Below are 24,570 nucleotides of genomic sequence, written 5' to 3'. Positions count from 1 at the left end.
ATTTCTCATAAAAAATTGCAACCCTGTAGCAAACGCAACCCGCGCATGCGCGCAGCGCGCAACAATCATCGGTGGCGCCACCTGTTGCCTAAAAATAGCTCTCATCAGTGATTACAAGGTAAACAACTTAATAACCTATAATTTGCACGTTTTTTTATCAAGTTTATTGCTCAATCTCTTCATTTCACAGTTCACTCACTTCTGACTTCTTCATCTGCTTCTACTGAGAAATACTTCTACGAGTTCTCCCGAGTAATTTTTTAAAACCTCTCCGCCCAGTTTCAAAAATGACCGCAGTTAACTGGGAACAGTTTTATCAAAATCAAGCCCCACCGTCTTGTCTGGATGAAGTCGGAAAGAATGTCACTAAATTTTGTGCGAAACATCAAAACCAAAAGATTGTCTTGGTAACGGTAAGCTATATTCCTTGCTCTCTTCATATGTTCTTCCTCTATGAGAAGATCAGAAGTGATAATGATTGATCTCCACCAGACTTGCATGAGTCTCCTCCGAAGTTCTGCATTCAATTTTTTCTGCCAAGTCATCATTCAAGGACACTAATTCTCTTATTTCGCAATATCCTTCATAGCTCCTGGATAGATTATCAAGATTAAAATCAAATGAACTGTAAAATGAAGGCTGATCACGCTGACAATCCTAGTAGGGGTTGTGTTCAAGTGTCTTGTAACCAATACTTTCACAATGGCCTCTGATATTTGTTTCCGACAACTAAATTATACATTGTCAACACCTTCTCATATTTTTCCCTCATATTTTCGATTTTTAATCCCATTTCAGTACACTCATTAGGGATGGCTGGATTTTGTTCATTTCTGTCTTTTCCAGTCCTATCTCCCAGCCATCACCTACAATCACCCATTACTTTAATTACTGAACTTGCATCTGATAGCTCCACTTATTATAGCCAGCCAATTGCGTGTAGACTTGTTGTCTCACCACCTGTGACGTCAGCAAGTCTATAAAAGCTTGCGCTGCCCCAAAATCTAGGTCCTTTACCATCTGACCCGTACATGTACGATGTGCCTTCTTTCGCCTTATGCACATTTTCTAAGTGACTACTCTTTGTAAATTCTGTAACTTTCCAAATTCTTTAATACAATCTTTTCGGCCCTTCAAATATTTTCAATTATTTGCTCTCCCACAACTTTTTCAAATCAAACTCTTAATATCTGACGTACACCCTATCTAAAGGCATACCTTTTCAGTTATTCATATCTCCGACATCTCTCCTGGATAAGTTCTTAGCAACAGTTGTCCTTATCAAAGTAGGAGATATTTTGCACTATTTTCGAAATGTTGATGTAGGTCATCGTTCATGCTTTTGCTTTGAAACCTTCCTTTTGACCTTATCCCTCAAATTACTGCTCATCAAAGAAACAGGAGTCTCTTCCTCTGGACTGATCATCACTCTTCTGATTCAAGCACAGTTTTTGTAAACTTTAGCATTTCTTTTAAGTGCCGACTAAACTCATTGACCAAATTAATTCTTTATGAACTCCTCAAAAAATGATGTATCTTTTGAGCCACTAGGGTCAGTGCAAAATGTGTTACAATTTTCAACTAATATCATACACATTTTCTTTACAGTCAGGTGGCACCACTGTCCCTATGGAACACAACACCGTTCGTTTCGTAGATAATTTTAGCGCCGGGTCAAGGGGCTCTGCTTCTGTTGAATACTTCCTCAAAGCTGGTTACGCAGTTGTATTTCTTAATAGGTAAGTTGTACAAGGGCTTGGAAACTGCAAGTGTTGGAGGTACACTGGAAAAAAAAAAAAAACACATTGGATCTAGAGTCCAGACTCATAAAAACATCGACAAGAAAAAATTCTCTTAATTCAATCAGATTTAAGCTTAAATCAAGAACCAAGCCTCTTAATTCGGGCGGATTTCCTTTTGATTTAAGCTTGAATCTGATTGAATCAGGAGTCCTTTCTCTTGACAATGTTTTCAAGAGTCTGGGCTCTAGATCCAATGTGTTTTTTTTTCCAGTGTAAAGCAAAGAAGATAAAGGAACAAATTGTTAAAGTGTATCGAAAAAGCGAATTTTATTTAGAGGTTCGGTACTACTTTTGTGCCCTCGTCTCCGATCTGTCACTCAAAGAAGATAAAAGAACAAATTGTCAATGTATATCGAAAAAGCGAATTTTATTTAGAGGTTCGGTACTACTTTTGTACTGGCACCTCCGAGCTGTCATTCTATTTGAGTTTGGAACTTCCGATTTGGTGACTAACGAATCGCAACGTTGGTGCATTATTTTCATACCGCCTAGCAAGGTGTTTCTTAAAAAGGTTCGACCTATGGAAAACCAACAGATCTGATTGGTCGAATCTGGTAACAACGGTGTGTTGGTGATTGATGAGACTAACCGGAACTGAACTTACCAAATAGGTTTGGAACTTTAAATAAAAGATGCTTAATGTGTTTTAATATCTGAACTTGTGAAGTATTGTCCTTCCTTTATCATCCCTGTAAGATGATAGTCAAATCACCGGCAACTATTTCATTATTGGACCTGATCATACACCTATATGTCTGATTGACCATCGTTTTGTACAACGGAATTTCACCGTACAATGTCAAATTATTAAATTAAGCAGATTTTATCATACCTTATATCCTGTGATTCCTTCCTCAAGTGAGTGAAGCTAGTATACTTTTTCCTTAATTTTTTTTTAATTGTTAAAAATTTTCCAGAATACCTTCATCAGCTGTAAGTGATCTTTTTTTCAGCTCTGATATCATCGTCTCCTGCACTAAAGAATGTATCTTGTCTGTGCTGTTTTGGTATTTCCTCGAGCATTTTATTTTTTCATGAGAGATTCATCCCCCAAATTGTCTGAAAACTTTAGCGTCTTTTCTTACAAGTGTAAAGAAAAATCACTGGAGATGTTTTTCAAATTCATGTAACGATTCTCCCGTAAAAAAATACAATGTTAGTAAGAAATACTGAAATGGCACCATCGATCCATAATGCAGGAGGCTACAATATATAAAGTTAAGCAGTCTTTTTTTTGCTGTGTGTAAAAGTTATTTTTTCTTGTCTTGTCTCATCCATGCGTGTTTGATTATTTCCTGGACAGGTTGAATTCTTTGCAACCATTCATCCGCCACTTTCCAAAACAGGAACTCTTTGATTGCCTGGATGTATCAGATAGTCAACAAGGCCCACAAATTACAGGTAAGATTTTAAAGTCATTTCATCAAATGCTTCAACTTCAGAATTGTTGGCTGTAAATTATTTGCACAATATAAATTCTAGAGATCAACTTTTAAGTCAAAGCTCAACTTATTCAATCCAAATTGATTAAGCGCAAAGCGCGAAACTAGACAAAGGCGAAATGCAAATCAAATTGGCTTTAATTTTACTCAGGATCACCGTTGACAACTGAGATGTTAATGCATGCATTATTCCACTAAAATACAGTTTATATCCATGTATGTTATTTAGGCACATGGTATATTTTAAGAACACTTGAATCAATTACACTTCTGATGCTCTGCTGTTAAAACAATATCCCTGTAATTCAGTTCCAGTTTTTTAAATTTTTTCACAAATAGAATGTTCTTCTACAAAGAAGCCATTGAATTTTGAACCCAGAGTAGTTGCATCATATCAATGGAAATCCTTACCAAAAAATTGAAGTATGAAAGTGATCAGGCAATGCGTAATAAACTGGTCAGTTCGAAAAAATAATTACATAATCTGGAATGAAGTTTCCACTTTGTTGCTTTGGATAGTATATAGGCCAGGCAATTTTTAATAAAACTTTTAAAACTATCTCTGTCAATTCAGAATCTTGTCATGAATGACCCACGAAAATCGATATCCTTTTCCTCTTCATCCTTTCTCTTTTATCAAATGATAGCCATTCGATTTTTTTTTTTTTTTTTTTTTTTTTTTTTGTAATTAAATTTTCCTCATAATTGAAGAGGCTATTTAATATTGAAGGGAGGAGGGAACCTCTTTTCACAAAGTTTGAAAGTTTATTTTCATGTTTACTCCCGAGTGATTACAACTACTTTTATCTGTTTTTCCAGTCAACGCAAGGAAGGGCCAAAAGCTTGTAAGAATCTTGAAAGAGTACAAACAAGTGTCCAAAGAGGAGAAGTTAATGAGTGTTTCATTTTCAACTCTCTCTGAGTATCTGTGGCTGTTGCGAGTTATAAGCCAAGAATTAAACGCATGCAAAAAGCATGCCCTATTATATCTTGCCGCTGCAGTATCAGACTTCTATATTCCAGAAAGCAAACTGGTAAGTAATTTCATCTTTAAATTTAATGGCAAGGCTAGATATTAATTCGCCGAATGTATTTTTCTTTCAAACTTTTCAGAACCCACTGAATCGAAAATCTTCCGCAGGGAGCATGCTAAGCAATCTAATTTTGATATATTTCATGATGGAAAGTGTTTTTCAAGGCTCTGATTTGGATCCAGTCTAATAGGAACACACTAAGTCGCATCTCAGAAAAAGATTAGTTGGATGCAGTTTTGAACTCAAGTAGTCAAGAATTTTCTCCTGTCAAAACCCAAAGTTAAGTAAAATTATTCTGAATGTGAAAATAGTCGTTGAACTATATCCTCAGCATTGAGTCGTATAATGAAAAAAAACTTCCAACATCTTTTTTTCAGTTCAAACTTGATGCAACTTCGTGCGTTTTGTTTAAACTTGGTTCATTATTGAGCCGTTAATTTGGAGTTTTTTGACATTAAGGTATCGATCTAGTGTATTCCTTTAAGCGGTCTCATTTTATGAGGTTTGAAAATTTCTTTTGTCATTTGGTCACTGGTTACCACCAAACTGCATCAACATTTTTTAACCTTGAGCTAATCCCAATTTTTCCTTTTTCCTTTTTTTAAAGCCAACACATAAAATTCAATCTAATGTGCAGTCTTTGCAAGTGTCTTTCAATTTGGTGCCAAAAATGTTGGAGCCTCTAGTCTCTCTATGGGTCCCAGACGCATTTGTAGTCTCTTTCAAGTTAGAAACTGATGAGAGTATTCTCATATCAAAAGCAAGGGGTGCCCTGGAAAAGTATTCTCATAAGGTAAGTTCATTTCTTCTGACTTTGAAACTTTTCAGTCACCTACGGCCGATATTAAAAGTTTATAGCAGCAGGAGAAGACTGCGAAATGCAATATATCGCATAGTTAAGATGGGGCTGTGTCTTGTCTTGTTGTGTGGACATAGTTTCAATAATTGGGCCGCTGTTCTCTTCCTGAGATACTTTAAATTTAAAATGAGTAATGTCATCCACTCTAAGTTGTTTTACATGTGTGCAAGTCAAAACTTGTTTTTCTACAGAAAAAATTGTCTTTGGCAACTAAAATATTCAACCAACCTGAGCCTACAGAGCCATTGTGATATCGTTTAAAGCCCTTTGCCAACTTATATAACCTTCCCTCTTTGGAAATTATAGAATTTAGGGAGAAATATTTTGGCCCTTGAAAATTTGAAAAGCAGGCTAAAATGGCTCCTTTGCGATATTCACTTGTACAGTACTTCTGGAGTTATTCCTTAGTGTCTCTCAGTCTTTGTGTACTAACACCTGCAAGCTGATTATTGAAATTGATAGACAAAGTGATAGGCAAAGAAGACATACAGAGTATGGAGCGATCCTATCGGTTAAAATGGGTGGTTCCCATAGACTTAGGGGGAAAATCATGGACTAACTACGGGGTCCCTTGTAGGTTGCCACTAGTTAGTCTATTACATATGTACCTCCTTTGTCCATTGAACCACTTGTCTCCGCCACCAGGATGATCCCTTTGTGTCCCTTTTGTCATTAGGTTCCGTGTCCACCAATAGGATCCCTCCATATTGACAGTGTAAGTCGGCAATCACATAACTCAGTTTGTGACGTCGCAGACTTCCTATCATACTTTAGTTTTTAAAGGGAAAACTACTCAACGCCAATTATTTAAAACTGCCGTGATTTTTCTTCTTTGTACGAAAAAAATTCTGCCTAAACTTCAAGGAATGATGTCAATTTGTTCTCCTTTAAAAAAATAACATAGAGGCGGAGGTTTTCAGACGCCGAAAACGAGATATATGATTGCCGACTTACGCCGTCAATATCCCTTTTGTCTTTTTTGTCTGTCGTTTTGTCTACCAATTTCAACAATCAGCCCACTGGCGTTCTACAGCATTATTTAATGCTTGTAAATCTTATGAATGTCTTAAAATCCAAAAATGATCAATTGATCGATCAACTGTTGCATTGCTCTCCATTCTGCTGAAGAACCACCTTAAGCAACCTTTAACAAGTATTTCAGTCGAAGTTTCTCAGAAGTTGAAATCGTCCATTAGATCCAAAAATAAATTTTTCCCTGGGTCCCCACTGGCTTATTTGGTGGATTTTATTACTACCAGTGGTTTAAAAAAAGAAAATCATCAGTAAATTGTGTTATTTTTTCTTTGTTTTTAGTTGGTCATAGGAAATCTACTCCACTCAAGAAAATATCATGTGCTGATTGTATCAGATGCTGAGGAACATGAGCTACGTTTGTCGCCTCAGGAAATAGAAGCAGGGAAGGAAATCGAGGAAAAGATTATCTCTGAACTTGTCAAAAGGCACGATGACTATCTAAACCAAAGTTAGTATTTAACCCAGAACTGTAAAGAAAGCATCATTGTAGGTGTGGGATCTGCGATTCAAACTAATAATTCATTCTCAAATTTCATGATAACTGCAACGGTACCACTGATTTTTAAAGAAAAATCAACCCAGAAACAACTATAAATTTTCATGTAAAACTCCTAGGAGGGATATACTTTAAGTAACTTTGAAAGCTTTTTATCACTTTTAAAGTAAGTTTTGGATAAAACAGGTGGTACCGTTGCTTTTTGCAAATTTTTAAAGAGAATTAGCTCACTTAATCGCATATCCTAGGAGCTCAAAGGTGTCTTTAACTCAAAGCTTTGGTGCTGGTACATATTTTTTTAAGAGTATATTGATGGCTGAAGTCAAAAAATACTAATCTCAGATTGCAACTTCATAAATCTCTGCACAAATTTTATTTTTTAAAGGAAATTTAACCAATAGATTCCCTTGAAGTATTCTGTGAATTTTCTTCTTTCATTGTATAAAAATCTAACAAAATTGCCAGGAAACTTGTTGATCAGTTTTCCTTGCAGAAAATAAAACAAAATCAGAGATTTTTATATGTTACAATAATTGAGGTAAGCATTTTTGCATCTAGCCATCGATATTTATTTATTGAACTTGGCAGGTAAGAAAAATGCATATGTAATATGTATAGGTATCATTATTTATATTTATTTTGTTTGTATTATTTATTCATTTTTTCCCCTCATATGTAATTGCTGGTACGATATTCCTTTGATTTATACGGTTTTTGGGTAGGTTCAGACCCTAATCATGGTGCATGCATTTAATTGTACTCTGAAAATAGGTTTTTTTATATCATTTGAAGACTGATACCACTAAATGAACTTGTAGCGTTTTTCGGGACTCTAAGTGCTAATTTTAACTTTCCTTAAGTCTGATTTTTTCACATCTGAAATCCTCAGAAAGTAGAAGTTTCCCTCGAACTTCACATTTTATGCTAGAATTAAGTACATATGTTTTTTGACTAGTTGTTGTTTATTAAATTTCATTTAATTTGTTAATTATATTTTATTAAACTTTTTTTCAACTGTCCAGAAACTGGGCCAGCAGGTATAATTTAAGCCGCAGTGTCTCTACACAATTAAAATATAGTAAGTGCCGACCAAATGAAAAAGAAAAAAAAATCTTAATGTCATTTATTCTTTCATGTTTTGCATTTGATTAATGTTGATTCCAAGCCGTAATGCATTGCTCAGAAGTTGTCTTAGTTGTCCACAATTGGGAGGCAAACCGAAGCTACTAGGTGTTCCTCAAAGAAAAAATTCACATAATTTTTTCAATAAATATTTTATTTGTTGACTTTTTTATATTTTTTAAGATGTTTTGCACAAGCAATACAATAGTACCAGAATAATAAAAGAGAGATTAAATCAGAACAAAAAGAATAGGCTTTGAGATCATTTTTCGAACTAACCAAGTCCATTGAAGTCTCATATTTAAGTAAACATTTGTCTTTCATGAGTGAAATACAGTAATACCCTAACAACATGGCCATTAATTGTTCAGCGCTCCGATTACTTGGCACCACTCACTGTTAGCATTCACATCCTCAAGATACATGGTGTGATCCTCAGGATATTCAATATGTAAGCATTCATCCAGAAGAAATAATCTTAATAAAGCAACAGGGTGAAGCAGTGAAAAACAAGCAACATCACACATACAAATGACAATAGCATTACTTTTCCATTGATTATGGAAGACATATAATATAATGCTTGGTGTGACAGCATTTCAAGTGTTAACTGCCGCCAAAGTACCAAATGAAGGGGTATTACTGTGCTTCCAAAGCTTTTAGGTTAAAATAAGACTGATAAGCAGTTCCACAGCTTGAAGCAACTTTAACTCAGCCAGTTTTGACTGACAATGAAATAATAATGCCATAGGACTAGAGCATTTTTTAACTTTTAGTTAGACCAGCATCGTTGTGAAGTAAAAAAATCATTCCTTTTGAAGTTTTACAATTCTTGAAAGTTGGACGAAAAGTTTCTTTCCTATTAACATCGAGAGAGATCTGATACAATTGGTTCTTTTTTGAGTCCTCCCTTCGGAATAGAGAGCTCTGAGTTCTCTTGAAACATTTGTAAATGATCACATTTAATGGACTGTAAATATTAAAATCAAGGCAATGATTTAAACATTGCTTAAAATCAAAAATTTCACGGAAAAATACAAACTGAATACTTCCTTGACTTTTGTGAGGAACCTAATTCCTGGGACTTCAATGAACTTTAAAACATAATTTTATTCCAAATAAAATGAGAAACTTTTATAGACAGGAACATTAAGTAGCAAAGGACTAGATTTTATGGAGAAGAAAATTCATAAAAGCACACATTACAGAATGACTGAAGTGAAATTTAAAATTTTGAACATCACTCATTAAAATATAAATAACATCTTGAACTAAAAAAATTGTTCCATTGCTTTTCAAGCAGCCTTTATCGGAACATTCTGACCAGTTTTAAAGCGAGTCAAGGTGGGAAATTAAAATCTAGAAAGTTTACAGAGTAAAAAATTATGGCTTTTAAAGTTAACGGGGACACGCACAAAGTTATCTTAGAATCGTTCCTAGAACTCATGCAAAATTAGTTAATCAACTTCTATAAAGCGACAAAAAATATTCTGACCCCTTGTTTTGTGTTTGAGCTCAATGTAGGAATCAAACTGGCAATTTTTCCATTTCACTTAAAAGAATCCCTCCTTATTTCGCATGAATTCTTTATTGATGGGAAATGTAAGTTTCAGGCTCTACTTTGAAATTGCCTGCCATTTTTCTTTCAATTTCAATGCAGATTCTATCATTTACAGAGAGCACAAAAAATATACTGAATTAACAGCTTATGATTTTTCTCCGACTCTAAGGTAACTGAACGAAATGTAACAGAAAATTTTGAAGTGGAGCAATGTACCCACTTTTCCCTGTAGAAACTTAATCCGATCTAAAGAGCTCATATAACTATTCAAAGCATCACAAAAAATACTTCTTTGCTTTGGCTAATCATATAATGCGGAAAAATAAGTATTTATGTCTAAGACACCCACAAAGACTCTATGTTGATCAATCCAATTTAAGTGACAGTAGGTACTAAGAAGTTACCTTCACTTCTAGCATAACAAATCATGTTTTTCGTATGATGAGACATTTGGTTGAGATCAACAAACACGGAATTGAAAAACAATGAGTTCTTCATATCTACCCTTGCAGTAGAATTGGTTTTTGTATCGATATGCAATTATCACCGTCAAAATCTGGAAAAAATAAAAACATATTATTGAATAACGATTTTCCGTCCTGATCCTTGAGGATATTTTTCATTTATCTAAAACCAATGGACTACGTGAGGATGAAATCATCGCAAAAAATTTTACTTTATACCGTACATGAACATCAAAACTCAGAAAAAACATTTTTCTCTGTCCTGACCAATTCGGCTCAAGTAGGCTTTCGTTTTCAGATCAGTTAATTTTTTAGCTTTGGTCTATTAATGAACTTAATAATACACTTTTACTCCGTTCCAACTGGATGTTCATCTAAATATATTAAGAGCCAGTAAGTTTTCACTGATGTGCCGGGGTCTTTAATAAAATGATTTGAGTTTGAGGCACCCAAAAAAAGAAAAATTAAATATGGTCGTATTCTGAGGATGGTAAATTGGATTTGTTGAACAATCCTCATGATAAATACTACTCAAAAGTTTAAAGAATTTGACATCAAGTTTTGTCATTAAATTTCTTCTTGATTTTCACGTTCATAACAAAAATCATTTAGTAAAGACAGCTGACATCTAGACTTCAGATCTGTATAATATCTTTCCTTGAGCAAACAAGTATTTCGGCGGCGTAACTCCGCAATCACATATCTCGTTTGCAGTGTCTGAAAATCTCCGCCTCTATGTTATTTTTTTGAAGGTCAACAAATTGACATCATTCCTTGAAGTTTTTGCAGAATTTTCTTCACACAGAGAAGAAAAATCACGGCGATTTTAAAGAATTGCCGTTGAGTAGTTTTCCATTTAAAAAATAAAGTATGACAGGAAGTTTACGTCATCGCAAACCGAGTCATGTGATTGCCGACTATCACCGTCGATTGGTAAAAAAAAAAACATACGAAATATTTTAAAAAGCACCCACCACCTCATGTTCCCGAGTTAAATACTGCTAGTTACAAAAAAGCACTCGGATTCTTTCTAGGATCCTTTTGATTCCGGTAGCGAACAGTTAACCAAACACCAACAAACTATGAACATTGAAAAGGAGCATTCATTTAGAGACAAGTGCCCAAAATATGTTTGTAAAGATAGGTAAAAGCAGGGTAAAAGGTAATAGGGAAAAAAGAAATTCTCTAGGATTAACAGGTAGTGAAATATGTTGTACATTGATAAAAATAGAAAAAAATGCCTGGCTCTGAGTTTTTGAGAACACTGATAGTTTTTCAGTCTCAAAGAAATAAGATTTTGAAACTTTCGCAACAGTACCTGCTGAGAGAAAATAGCGTATTTGCTTTCAGAAAGTTGCCTTCGGCATGTCATCCAATATCATATTTGTCAACAACGAATGTTGTCAGATTATTTTTTCATACTCCTTCATACTAATCTGCCTTGAACATTTTCTTAGTCCTATTACTTAAAGATTAGTAACTCATCAGGAAAATAAAACTGAAGAAACATATATCCTTGTTGGAGGCATTGTAAAATTTCTGCCACTTTTTATTTCAGGGCAGTAAAACCAACTATTTTAAACTCATAAAATTCTGCCAGGTGGAAAGAAAACAGAGAATCAAGAAAAAACATGACCTTGCATTTTTTTTAAAAAAAAAACAAGTCCTGCCTGATGAGAATGCTCTGTGGGGAAAAATGTAGTAAACAACTAACCTCTGTGAAACTGAAGAACATACCGAGCCCACCACAAAGATCGAAAGCATAATTCATCGTGTTTATCAACTTGTCTTTGCATGGTGGACAGACGCAACTTTTATAAATTGCACAGCACTGAAATTTAAAACATAATTGAGAACAAATTAGCTTCCGGTATAAAAGGAATTATTGAAAGATTAACTATTACATCTTCATGCAGATTCTTAAATTTCAATGTTAAAAAATAAGGGTAATTAAAGTAAGGCTAATAAATAAGAATAATTAAAGTAAGATGCTGGGGGGTGAGAAGGGCACTTCTTCTTTGTAATGTTTCAGAATCTCTGCTAATATTTCATCCATTATAAGGGAAAATAATGCAGGCATATTATTTAAATTTTCACTGAATTCTCTTCATGATTTTACAATTTTCTATAGACAAATTCCGGAAAAATTACCCGTTAAATACTTCTCTGAGACAAATCAGCAACAAAGATTCTGCAGTACCACAACCGAGAAGTGCCCTTCTCTCACCCAGTGCCTTGAATAATCGCGTTAGCAAATCAAAAATTTCAGCTGAGATACAAAAGCTTTGCGACAAGATCTACATTTTGCAAAGAGGTTAAAACGAAACATCCATTTTAGCGATTTAACAAAACGAATTAAAGAATAATATATGCCGCAAGCTCGTACACTATGCCTGGGTACCAGTCCAAGATATCGGGCAATAGCCCGATAGGTTTCTGATCAATTCAAAACTACAAAATTTTGTGCAAGAAGATAAATATGACTCTAAAATATCTATGGCTTCAGATTATACTGTATCAAATATGACCTCAAATGATACTACAAGAAGGGAGAGAAAGAATACTTACATCAATGGTACAAGGAGGATGACCCATTGGGTCTGTGGAATTGAATTCTCTGTTATCAAAACCACAACAACCCAACATTTTTTGAACTTCTGTTTTTGTCGACAGCTTCACGTTTTTCCATCCCTAAAATATAAGCCAAAAATACAATTTATTTAAATATTGACCGGCAAGGATATTAAAATTACTTATACTATTTTTTCATTTTCCATACAAAGCTCCAATTTTGTTAGTATTTTTCCCATCTAACAGCCAGATTATTTAAATGAGATGTCTTGGCCTTTTGTCAAGATCAATATGTAACACATTATTTTTCTGGTTTTTTTTTGTTTTCTTCATTTTTTCCATACATAAGTATTTCATGTAGTATTGTGTGTTTTTATGCATTTCCGATCAACTGGCAATAGCTGTGTCCGGCCGACTCGGGGTTGTTGCATGAGTTTTTTTAATTCAGTTTCTAGACAAGTTGGAGGTGTGCTGATGGTTAAGGTATTTTTTTAAAAATTTTCTGATGAATGGGACATGGAGAAAAAGTCCCGTTAAGTCAGGAACAATTTGAAACGGGGTCCCTTCCCACGCCTAGAAATCACGTGACTCTGCCGTCATGACGCACGGCCAAGGGTTTTTTGCTATCTAAATAGTGTGCTAATATGAGTTTTTTCAAAATTGGGAAAAATCCAAAAGTGGTGTACCTGAATGGCTAATTCTTCCTGTTGCTCCGACGATACCGTGAGGCAAGCAGTTGCAAATCCAAATTGTACAAGGAAAAGAATAAATAAAATGATCATATACTGAGAAAGAATTAAGGAATAATTGCTCCATAAAATTTGTGTTCAATACATGCTGACCTCTTGCAACTTCAAAAAGGATTTGATGGATTCATCATGTTTCTCTACTTTGGAAATATGTTTTTCTACCTTGGAAAACAAACCTACTTTTAAACTTTCTCCTCTCAGACAAGGAATACTAGTGGAAGTGGAAATGGCAAAAATTATGAACGATGAAAAAAAAAAAAAAAAAGATTACTTTTGGATTTGGCAACGAACACTTATAGCATTGGCTACGTTTAAAAAGACACCTTTCACATATTTTTTTGCCTTCCTTTTGAAACAAAACAACCATAGGTACTTACATTTACATACTACTCGTATACTACGTACTACTACGAATTACTTCATTTACGTAGTCACGTTTCATATTTATTTATTTTTTATTTATTTTTTTTACACTTCAAATATCCTTTGAGGAATAATCCTGCACTTTACCGTCCCTAGAGCCCCATCCCCTCTCCGTCCCTACAAGCCAGCCCCAGGTAACCGTTGTTTGAGACCATCAAACTCGGGTCACCTTGCCGGGAATCAAACCCAGAACCTACCGATCATAGAACGAGCGCTACAACCCCTGCACCACAGGAGGCCAACAAAGTTGTTCGTTCTAAAGCCGAAAAAAGAAGTTTACAATAGCTATAGAATGAAATAACGAAATCAAGTATGTTGAAATTCATGCACTTTCATTTTAGCTATTCCTGTTTTTATGAAATCACCCACAAAAAGACTCTATTTGTGGTACTTCCTTTGGCGATTCTTAAGAAAATGCAATGATTATCTTATGTTGATGGTAAAAAGGATACAAAGAAAAGAATGACTTGATGGTGTTTGACGGCACCAACTAGACCAAGAGCAGCGATGAAAATTAAGAAGACGCCACAAGCAAATATACCACCGACAATGGGTAAATTTGTGATGACTGCTGATGCACGGCCATAGACACTTGTTCCAATCAAAATGAAACCAACCACCTGAAATTAAAATCACGATGAATAATTAGTAATGCAACAGTAAGTGAGGGTTCTGGATATCGACGGCGTAAGTCCGCAATCACATATCTCGTTTGCGGTGTCTGAAAATATTCGCCTCTATGTTATTTTTTTAAGGGAGAGCAAATTGACATCATTCCTTGAAGTTCAAGCAAAATGTTCTGTGCACAGAGAAGAAAAATGAGAGCAGTTTTAAAGAATTGCCAGTGAGTAGCTGGTTTTCCATTTAAAAAATGAAGTATAACAGGAAGTCTGAAACGTCGCAAACCAAGTTATGTGGTTGCCGACTTACACCGTCGATATGTTGCAAAATTCAACTTCAATTTGAACTGACTTCCAGATCAAAGAACTTAAGTGCTGCAAAGTCTAAGATTCCAAAGTTAAAAGTGTACATGCTCAGAAAAAATTGGGTTGAGTTATAACTTTAAACTCTAGATAGTGATTTAGAGTCCATCAACAGGGGAAGAAAAATGCGCTGAAACTGATGTAGGTAACCTGATTCTACAGGTCTAGAGGAGTTCTTAGACATGTTTGGACACTGCTAGAATTGCTGCAGCTGCAGTAAAATTTTATAGAAATTTTTAATTGAATGATCGATTGACAGAAATAAATGACTGATGTGAAAGGCAATAGTTTTTTTTTGGTGATACTTACAATGTATAGAATATTTAGGGCAATCAATGCATTCTTCGAGCACGTAAAGCCACCGCACATTTTACGAATACCAAAACGAGGAAATTTTCGAAGATTAAACTTTTAAATTGCTGACTATGAACTGGAAGAATTAAAATTGCTTACATTTGGAAATTGAAATTGAAATTGACATTTGGATTTCACAACTCGTGAGATAACAGATGATAACAGCAGCAGAGGATGTAAACATAGCGGAAAGGTTGATCAAAAGGAGGTTGGTGCAATCACATTGCAATGCCATGTTGATGACGTATTAGTGGGACCTCGAGTAGCGCGAAGTCTGAATTGACGGGAGAATTTCATGCAATGCGCGAAGTATCCCCTTAGGTTTGTGGGGGCTACTTCACGTATTGCGCAATGCTTGAAGTATCCCCTTAGGTTTGTAGGCGTCAGTGCGCGTTTCGAGCTGGCAGCACGCCGGCCGCGCCGCAGCGTGCCATGAACTTGCCCACTTTTTATAGGTCAGGGTGTTAATATACATTTGACATCAAATTCGAAATTAGCGACTCAAAAATCATTTGATACGAAACTTTCGTGATCTTTATCCGACTTATTTCTACCTATTCTTGAGTATGCAATTTGACATCAAATTCGAAATTAGCGACTCAAAAATCATTTGATACGAAACTTTCGTGATCTTTATCCGACTTATTTCTACCTATTCTTGAGTTTTGGACGTTAGTGCGCCGCGGCTCTCCAGGCGGGCGAGGGACGGGTGGTGAACGATTTCTTGCAGGGAGAGCTCCCTGGCAGCGGAACTCGTATATCGTGTAGATTTTTTTAAATTTTCGACTTTTAAAATTACACACTGGTCGTGTGAAGTAATTGGTGAACTCTCAACGCTATATGAAGTGTAAAAAAAAAAGGGAAGGCGGGACCGGCGCCATGCGCGCTGCGGACGAGCTCCTCTGTGCTCTATCGCGAGTTGCGCGCAAGCAGACTGATGCTATTAATGACAATTCCTTAGTCACACATCATTTGCTGTAACAGAATATGAAAATGAACATTTATTTAAAACATTTTTTCGAATGTGTTTTATTATTATCACGATATTTTAAATTGCTTCTTTTCTCCAAAGCCCCAACATTTTCGGGGGTGATTTTGGGTTAACAGGAGTCAGGCCTTGTCTCCATGGGCCGTTTCATGGGATTTGTCCGAGGGAAAAATCCCACTTACGAAGTTGGGAAAAATATTGAGTTAATCAATATTTTTCCCAGTACCAAGTTTGGTCCTTGTACCCCTAGGACCCACTGAGAGAGGAAGAGGAAGTGAAAACGAATTGTGCGATATTTTGTTGATTACTCCATTGTTCATGTTTGTTTCGTTAAAATTATGTGTCTATTGTCAATTGAGTGCAATTATTATTTTAATCCCGGTTAAATACTCGATTTTAACTAATTTATCTTCCCGCGCAAACTAGTCGCAGGACCGTATGAGCCCCGTCCCGTGGAGACGGTAACTGGGAAAAATCCCAGAAGTTTCATTCCTGCGATTTGAACTTGGGACAAATCCCATGAAAACGTCCCGTCGAGACAAGGCCTCATGTGGCACATCAACAAGAAGGTACCTATTGATCTCTTTCCTAAGGAGACTTTTAGATTTTGAAAATCGAATAATTTTGACACCTACATTCTCCAATTGAATGCGCAAGGAAGACCTCAAAATGCCCCGTAACTCCAAAAAAAATGGGGAAATAATCGCACGAGGCAAAAAAGAAACGTTGTAGAAAGAACGGCGCGGTACGGTGGCTGAGTATAGAACCGAAACCGGTGCGAATCCAGTGCAATGGATCCACGCGAAGTTCCTTCATTTCGTCGGCTATGCAATTTGATCTCCGGGAAGTTAAAATAGTTGCTTGAGGTGATTGTGAAGTGAGCTTGCGAGGGAAACGACGCGGTAGGTATTTTTTCGTTCTTTTATGCTGATTTTATACGCGACGTTAGGGGCCTACATAATTCATCCAGACTCACAGTTCTATTTGTGATCATTGATGCGAGAAACGGAACGTTATTACATCGTCCATGAAGGCAAATAGAGTATCTCATTGGCTATGTCATTCGATGCATGTAGTACGAATCTCCTCTATTCCAAAGATATTTTATTGTAGGGCGTGCAATATGTATTAGACGGTTCTGACAATTTAATCGAGGATTTTTCTCCCCCTACATTTCAAAATTGAAAATTTTGACGCCGCTTAATCTCTTGTCTTCAATAATACCTACTTATTTTCCAATTTTAACTAAGGTTTGCTTTTTTTTCATTTATTAATTTGCGATTAAATTAATTTAAAGGCCTTTTACTGGAGTGGTGCGAAGCGGGAACCTTTCCAATTCCTCGCGAGACTATTGGCGGATCCAGCAATTTGACGACACCGGATTTCCTCCATTTAAACGTGTGGAAATGTATTGATTCTTGGAGAGGCCAAGTGCTCCGACGAGAATCGATTATTTAGCATAGGTTTAAATAGAGAAATTTGGTGTTGCCAAATTGCTGGATCCGCCTCTGCGCGCGACAGTGCTTTAGAAGTCAAGCGAAGGCATGTGAGTGGAGAAAGCAGGGTTGCAATTTTTTATGAAAAATCAATCGTTTAAATTTCATGTGAAATATTTCACGAAATTTTGGAATTTGAGTGAATTTGAATTTGTGGAAGATAGGTACCGAACAATACTTTTTCAAAATTAGATAAACGCAAAAAATTATGATGTCTGCTCATTGGTGTTTTTCAATACGTGTTGCATGCCGAGTTCCTGAAAATATTTTCATATTTTCACAGTCTTCGTATAATTTCATGAAATATTTCACGGAAATTCATCATCTTTCGCATTTTTAATTTACGAACCCTGGGAGAGAGCAACACCCCGAGTTCCAAACTGAAACGAGCATGAAATGAGTGTTCTTCGAACGACCCATATTGCTCCAAACATGACGTCATCTTGGTTCTGGGTGGAGAGAAAGGGGGGGCGGCCCTCTGTGACGTCAGAAAGCCGTAAACTCGCGCTCACCCTACCATCATACAGCCGCAAGATATTGATTCCAACTCGTTGCGTGGACCTTTTTAACCAGATGATACCGGACCACACGTGATCAGTCTTTTATATCAGTCATAGAACTTTTGAGAAAGTGCGTCCTGATTCAGTCTTTAGGTAAATATTACGCCAGCACTATTTATATGCTTATCTTTGATAAAGGATTTCCAAAATGTCTCCTTCGGACCCTAAATTTTTATTTAAGCAGCCCTGCTGTTCCGAAAATGTGAACTTAGCTATGAGGACATGTAGTTTTTTTTAGTCCGGGTTCGGGAAATACTAGACACAATGCTAGCTTTGTAGATGCAAAGATGGGATTTTGTTTTTTTGGTGCACCATTGAGCCGTTTACTTAACTGATTTTTTTCCACTTCAAAGGTTAAGTACCTACTATAAGCCTTTCGACGAAATGCATCATCGGACATTCCCATTCATACATCGAACCAGATCGAATTTTGCGCCTCTCACGTGATTGAGCTCTCCGATGATTTTATACTTCGTTTCTTTTTCCCAAAAACTGGAAAACTAAAAATACACGTAACTCTGTTTGTTACATTTTAAACTGCCGGCTACAATGTATTCAGTGAGAAAACGAACTGCTTTCAAAGCGTGAAATTCTTCGTAAACTCTCTCTCATTTTTTAAAAATATTCCCCGAATATTTGATGCAAGAAGCGTAGACAAGGGGGGTCCAGGGGGTCTGGACCACCCCCTTTTAGCCTCGTTAATTGTACCCTTTTTTACTTTTGGGGGGCAGACATAAAATATTAGGGACGTACACAAAATAATGTGGGTAAATTTACCGTCACGTTTTTTAATGGATCCCACCCTAGAGTGGAGCGTCTTTCCACTTTTTTCGAAGTCGCGAACAACGTGTAGCAGCATTAATACTGAGTAGAATGACATCAAATTTGTCAAGATTCATCGTAAATTTATACCTGAAACTACGATAATGGACGTCGCCCGTTGACTCAATGTGTAAGAGAGGGATAGCGCTATGAAGACTCTATTACCGCTCTCCATTTGTACCGTAGTATCTTGATTTATTTTGCGAGGAAAGCCCCTTAGCCTTAAAGAAAGCCTGTCATTCTTAATCTGTTGGAGCGCCGTCAGTTTCGTATGATACTGTGCAACACCTCTGTTGTGAAATAGTTGCTTGAGGCGCCGTGGCGCGACGAGACGGGCGGGCAGCCAGCGCGGAGTGCGCCTTGGCGCCTACAAACCTAAGGGGATACTTCAAGCATTGCGCAATGCGTAAAGTATCCCCTTAGGTTTGTAGGCGCCAGCACGCTTGCAGCACGCCCCAAGAGAATTCCTAGTTCGTCATTGTGCAAGAATGTAACTTTTGCAGAAGAAATAAAATTGTAAAGTAGAAATTTTTAAAATAGCTGATAAAATGATTGATTTTCCAGTCTCGCCATCCACGCGAGAGTAAAATTTTCGAAAAGCGTCGTGTACCGATTCGTGAGACGTTTCCTTTCGAATCCATAATAAAAAAGAGACAAATCAAATAAGCATAGGTGTATTTTATAAACAGGCCTTGAAGCTGAGCTGTAATGTGAACAAGGGAAAACCGAGTTTTCCTTCAAATAGAGGGCTATATGTGATTTGAGCGGATGTAGCGTCGTAATAGTTGTATCCCGCATTTCGGTCTAGCTGCTCGATGCAGTATGGGGCAGCGCATATGCTTAGCGAAAAATGGATCCATTTTTGGACATCGATAGTGAAACTGGAAAATTATGTGCCGCAATTAGCGACGTTACACGGTTCATTTTTTATTTAAATGAAGTAAAATCAAGAATTCAACTCCGTTGACTTCAGTAGGTATTATTTTTCATTACGAACCTCCGAGAGTTTGCAAAATTATGGTACTTCAAAGGAAAAAAAAAAGCGTTCATGTATGCTGCCGTGCTATGGAAAAACGCCGTACGAACTTTATGAGAGTTGTCAACTTTCCTCGGATAAAACATGTATTTTTGAGGAAAGTTGTGCATATTTCTCCTTGAAATTCTCGAATATTTTCGATTTAATTGAGAACAAAATTATTTGAAGAATTCGAGAAAAAATATTCAAGATTTCTGCGGTGAATTTGAGTTTTATTGGAGGAAATATGGCGACGTCTGAAGGCTCATACGGCGCTCTTCCTTAGCTCGGTAGTATTCCGGTCCATCTTCTTCAAGAAAAATCAGAGAACGTAAATTTTGAAGAAAAAAAATATTAAAAAAAGAAGTTGCAGAGGAAACTTGATAAAAAGCGTGTTTGTACTTGTTACTTAAACGGCAAATTAAATACGACCTCTGCATTGCTTCACAGGTAGGTAAGTTATGGAAGAATAATCGTCTGATCTCACCGAATTAGGATGAATGATGATGAAATCAATGGGAATTCGAGCACATCAGAATTTTCAATCGGAAATATATCGCTGAGCAATGATGATGTCTCCGAGTACACTGATGCAGACGAGTCCATATCAGCCCCGACTGAGCTTCTGTCTGAATTTTTATCATCTGTCATGATGAAAAACTACCATTCAGCATTTAAATACTGCAAGGTTGGTATTTTTCACCTATTTCTCGTGTACACATAAGCATCAGGGATTATTTTTTAGCCCTTGAAGGTGGCTAACTTGGCATCCAAGAAAAAAAAACCCCGGGCTGCCGCACTTGGTGATCATAATGGTTCTGGGGCTTCTTCGAGAAATGCTTGTTGAAAGCTCAAAATTACTTGGGTCCCTTTAGTGGAAAGAAAGTTCAAACCAACTTTTTGATACTTACAATAAATTGTAATCATCCGTCACATTCAGCTATGCATTCACCACGTCAAAAATGTCAAAGGAAATTGACAAGCCCAGCGTGTATGGAGGCTATTTCAATTGTAATCTTCTGCTCACATCCTTACGGCGCAATGATACAACTATTTGAACTCTCCGAAATGCGTGAGGTATCACGCCGCATTTGAAGGCGTTTTCAAAAGAGCCAAGTTCCGATACCCGGATTATCGTTTTGCAAAGTTCTTATTATTATGTTTTATTTCCTACCATTTGTTTGTTTTCAATCCTCCTATAAAAACTACTCATTCGCTGAATGCACTTCTGGCTGGAGCGCATTTTAGCTATGCATTCACGACTACTAAAATGTCAAAGGAAATCGACAAGATTAGCGTGTATCAAGGCTATTTCAATTGTAATCTGCCGTCGCATTTCTAATGATACAACTATTTGAACTCTCCGGAATGCGTGAGGTATCACGCCGCATTTGAAGGCGTTTTCTAAAAAGCCAAGTTTTGATATCGCGTTTGTAGTTTCGCAAGAAATTGGAGCACAAAATCAATAGAATGACTGATTTTCCGAGCTAATGCAACTCCATAAATTTGTGTTTTATTTGACTGAAGCGTTAGAAAACAGTTCGGTCAGAAATTTAAATCAACCTACGGTCCATTATATAGTTCATATTCTTTTGTTATATTCAGTACCACTTGTTTATTTTTAATCCTCGCATAAAAACCACCCATTTGCTAAATACAATTCTAGCTGGAGCGCACTTCAGCTATGCATTCACCACTGCAAAAATGTCAAAGGAAATTGCCAAGCCCCGCGTGTATGGAGGCTATTTCAATTGAGGACACCGCACCAAGAATAGCCTACGAGTAATACAGCGGTGGGGACCTATAAGAACCCATGAGTATACCTATGGAGTAATTTGGGGGGGGGGGGGGCATTAGGACCAAGTTTAGCAGAAAGGAACCAAGCCACATCAGCTATTGCAAAGTTTAACTGGGCAATTAAATTTTTTACGAGAGAACGCTTGTTCGGATTTCTTTGAAAATTTTGAGGAATTTGCTTCGTACTATGGAGAATTTTCACTGAAATTTGCACGAAAATCCGCACAACCGTTTTCATGTAAAAAATTAAATTGCCCAATTAAATTTGGCAATAGCTGATGTGGCTTGGTTTCTTTCTGTTTAACGCGGTCCATTTGTTCTCTTCGTGCTCTCTATATGGACCGGGCGGGCCAATTGAACGTATTTCTGTCAAACGGAACTAAGCGCCATAGGGGGAGGAAGGTAGAGGGGGGCTTTGATTGGCGGTGAAACCAAGCGGCGGGCTCGTTCCGTCCTATACTCGCAATGCTTTTCCATGGCGCTTAGTTCCGTTTGACAGAACGCGCTATCCGGCATTCTAAATTCCTCAAAAGGTACTCAAATTGGCGCTTAGTTTCGTTTGACAGAAATACGTCCAATTCCGAATGAGGTCCCTGTGGGACATGGGAACCCGTCAATATTCCCATGGGACCGTTTTGACAGGGTTTGAGAGCTGGGAAATCATATTTCTGTAGTACCTTACATAGTCTCAATTTTTCATTTGCTTCATGAAATCGAAATCATCTTTGTTTTCAGCTCATACTTCAGTACGAACCGAACCACTCAACTGCGAAGGAGTTTCTGCCTCTTCTTCAAGAAAAATGCAATCAAAATAAAGACGATAACGACGACGACACTTTAGATGACAGTGGCGATGATACGAGCGACATTAGCGATACCGAATCCGAGGGAATTTACGGAAGCAATGAGGAAAATAGTAGGAGCTGTCATGAAAATGGAAAGATGGCGCCACCAAAGCTGCTAGTGAAAGAGACGACTCCTCCGTCGACGCAAGATCTCAGCTCCAGCGGGACAGGCTCAGAACTTGAGAGGGGCGGGACAACGACAAGTTATTCGAGCTTGGATGGGATGGCAGAGATTCAGTATGATCAAATGAACGATGAAAGTTTGTCGAATACATCGCTGGTAGAGAGCTTTCAGAAGGAGTCGAGCATGTGAGCAGTCGAGGTACAAGAGCAGCAAGGGGATGGATAAGGTTGATATGAAACTCAGGGCCGGATTTAGGGGGTGGCCACATGGGCCGCGGCCCATGGCGGCAATTTTTGCAATTGTTTAAATGTAGGTATGAAAAAAAATTGGATTCAGAAAAAAATTACAAACGAGAAAAGGCGACAAAATGTTTCATTTCCAGAGAGTACAGTAAGTTCTAATTTTGTCGTCTTTCGGTGATGCCAGAGACAGCACCTTTAATTACTTGAGTAAAGAGAGAAACCAAACACGCAATTTGGCCTGGAACGGCGCGGCTCAGGGCAATGATAACGAGGACTTGAGATGAAAAGGAGAAGCCCTCGGCGTAGCGGTCGGCATGTACCACATATTAGCGCCTACAAGACTCCATGAATACTTCACGCATTGCGTCAAACTGAGTACGTCAGCAGTGGTCGACTTGAAACGCACAGCGCCTACAAGACCGCATGAATACTTCACGCATTGCATCAAACACAGTGCGGTCAGCGCGGCGCGCGGGCAGAAGTCAAACTTATAAAACCACATTTATGTTTGTTCTTTCATAATTTTTTTGTTCATTTTTTATAAATGGAAGGCCTTGTCCACATAGAGATAGGTTTACGGAACTTAACTTTCGCGCAAAGTTCCGTGAACTTTTTCTAGTAGCGCTGACAGGGCTTTCGCAAAAAAATGTTTCCAACACAAGTAAACGCGTCTTATGCGCCCCTTCCCCTCCGGATCGTTCACTTGATGGTTTTTATTGATGTTTCATGAAACTGTACTTGGAGCGCACGATTTAAAATTATTTTATGCTGAGGAAAAATTAACAAATATTATGGCTTGAAATTATATGGAATATCGGGCCTGTTGCAAACTTTTGCTAGAGCAAAAATAAGAGTTGTTTCTAGCAGTAAATGTCTCAAAAATCACGATGAATGCATTGGCAAAGTTTGAAATGTACTCCTAACTTCACAATCTGCGTAAGAAATTTGCGTTCTTTTGAGCTTCTCGCTTCAAAAACGATACTACGGCACAGGTGAACATTTCGTTGGAGGAGTCGTTCCACCCAACCCTTTCGCAACAGCAACTCAACTCGATCCCTCAGGAGAACACTTTTTTGTAAATTTAAGAATGTGACTTGAACAGTTTAAAACTCAGAAACCAAATTAGATTTGCATATTTTTTATATCCCTTTGATTTCAATCGCTGTACCCATTCATTTTTTTTTACTCAGGCTATGTGTGCAGCTTAGACTCAAGAAAGCATTTTTCTTAAGGCCTGGATACATGCTCAAATTTCCATCAATTTCCAATCAAATGGTGACTGGTGCGCACCATCTACCATCAAATTTTTGCGGCCTACAAAAATTTGACCGCTATTTTTGTCATCATTTTGATCGGGAATTGACGGAAATTTGAGCGTGTGTCCAGGCCTTTAAAAAAGGGGTCAGAAATGTGTCAATCAATTTCCCCTCAGAGGACTGCTACGCATGTCATGAGAGGAGAAAGTGAGTGATTCGCATTTCAACATGAAACGATGAATGCTTGGTCTCTTTAAAAAGAAACCTTGAAATTATTTTTAGGTGTAATGAATTGTAAAAATATAAGTGCATTGTCTCAAATACCAATGCAACATGAAAGATTGATTTGTATTTTGTGATAAATAAGTATATTATTTATTATTTTCATTCCTAGTTTTCTGATTTTATTTTTTTTACATGAACCCATTCATGAACAACAGTCTCAGGAAGTATAAACAGAAGAACGGCACCAGGTTGCCAAACTTCGCAAATTTTTCCAATTTTTTGCGAAAAAACTATTGAACAGAATG

General features: G+C 37.1%; 3 protein-coding genes across 7 annotated transcripts; 2 read left to right on the top strand and 1 right to left on the bottom strand.

The window, feature by feature from the left end:
• The first annotated feature begins 116 nt into the window (after window positions 1–116).
• Window positions 117–7,954, top strand: Ppcs (phosphopantothenoylcysteine synthetase). Of its 4 annotated transcripts, none has more exons than XM_019041167.2 (6): window positions 117–413; window positions 1,609–1,739; window positions 3,106–3,203; window positions 4,064–4,278; window positions 4,886–5,071; window positions 6,452–7,954. In XM_019041167.2, the coding sequence occupies exons 1-6, from the start codon at window positions 288–290 to the stop codon at window positions 6,623–6,625; spliced, it is 930 nt and encodes a 309-aa protein (XP_018896712.2). In that variant the 5' UTR covers window positions 117–287; the 3' UTR covers window positions 6,626–7,954. The 4 variants fall into 4 exon arrangements, with proteins under 4 accessions (XP_018896712.2, XP_072159971.1, XP_072159970.1 ...); XM_072303870.1 differs by lacking the exon at window positions 117–413 and adding an exon at window positions 994–1,072; XM_072303869.1 differs by lacking the exon at window positions 117–413 and adding an exon at window positions 1,125–1,286.
• Window positions 7,924–15,080, bottom strand: Tsp97E (Tetraspanin 97E). 2 transcript variants are annotated; one of them, XM_019041169.2, is made up of 7 exons: window positions 14,851–15,079; window positions 14,011–14,178; window positions 13,073–13,171; window positions 12,384–12,506; window positions 11,530–11,646; window positions 10,790–10,895; window positions 7,924–9,907 (listed from the first exon to the last, which is right to left on the bottom strand). In XM_019041169.2, the coding sequence occupies exons 1-6, from the start codon at window positions 14,908–14,910 to the stop codon at window positions 10,821–10,823; spliced, it is 642 nt and encodes a 213-aa protein (XP_018896714.1). In that variant the 5' UTR covers window positions 14,911–15,079; the 3' UTR covers window positions 7,924–9,907; window positions 10,790–10,820. The 2 variants fall into 2 exon arrangements, with proteins under 2 accessions (XP_018896714.1, XP_018896713.1); XM_019041168.2 differs by lacking the exon at window positions 10,790–10,895 and having other exon boundaries at window positions 14,851–15,080.
• Window positions 15,081–17,881: 2,801 nt separating this feature from the next.
• LOC109030208 (uncharacterized) lies at window positions 17,882–24,427 on the top strand. The gene is made up of 3 exons (XM_072303473.1): window positions 17,882–18,032; window positions 20,227–20,464; window positions 22,309–24,427. Exons 2-3 carry the CDS (start codon window positions 20,273–20,275, stop codon window positions 22,729–22,731), a joined length of 615 nt encoding a protein of 204 aa, XP_072159574.1. The 5' UTR covers window positions 17,882–18,032; window positions 20,227–20,272; the 3' UTR covers window positions 22,732–24,427.
• The last annotated feature ends 143 nt before the right edge of the window (window positions 24,428–24,570 follow it).

This window comes from Bemisia tabaci, chromosome 8 (assembly GCF_918797505.1).
Source record: "Bemisia tabaci chromosome 8, PGI_BMITA_v3".
Classification (NCBI taxonomy): domain Eukaryota; kingdom Metazoa; phylum Arthropoda; class Insecta; order Hemiptera; family Aleyrodidae; genus Bemisia; species Bemisia tabaci.
Note: the sequence above shows the minus strand (reverse complement) of the source record. Positions and strands in the feature narration are given on the sequence as shown.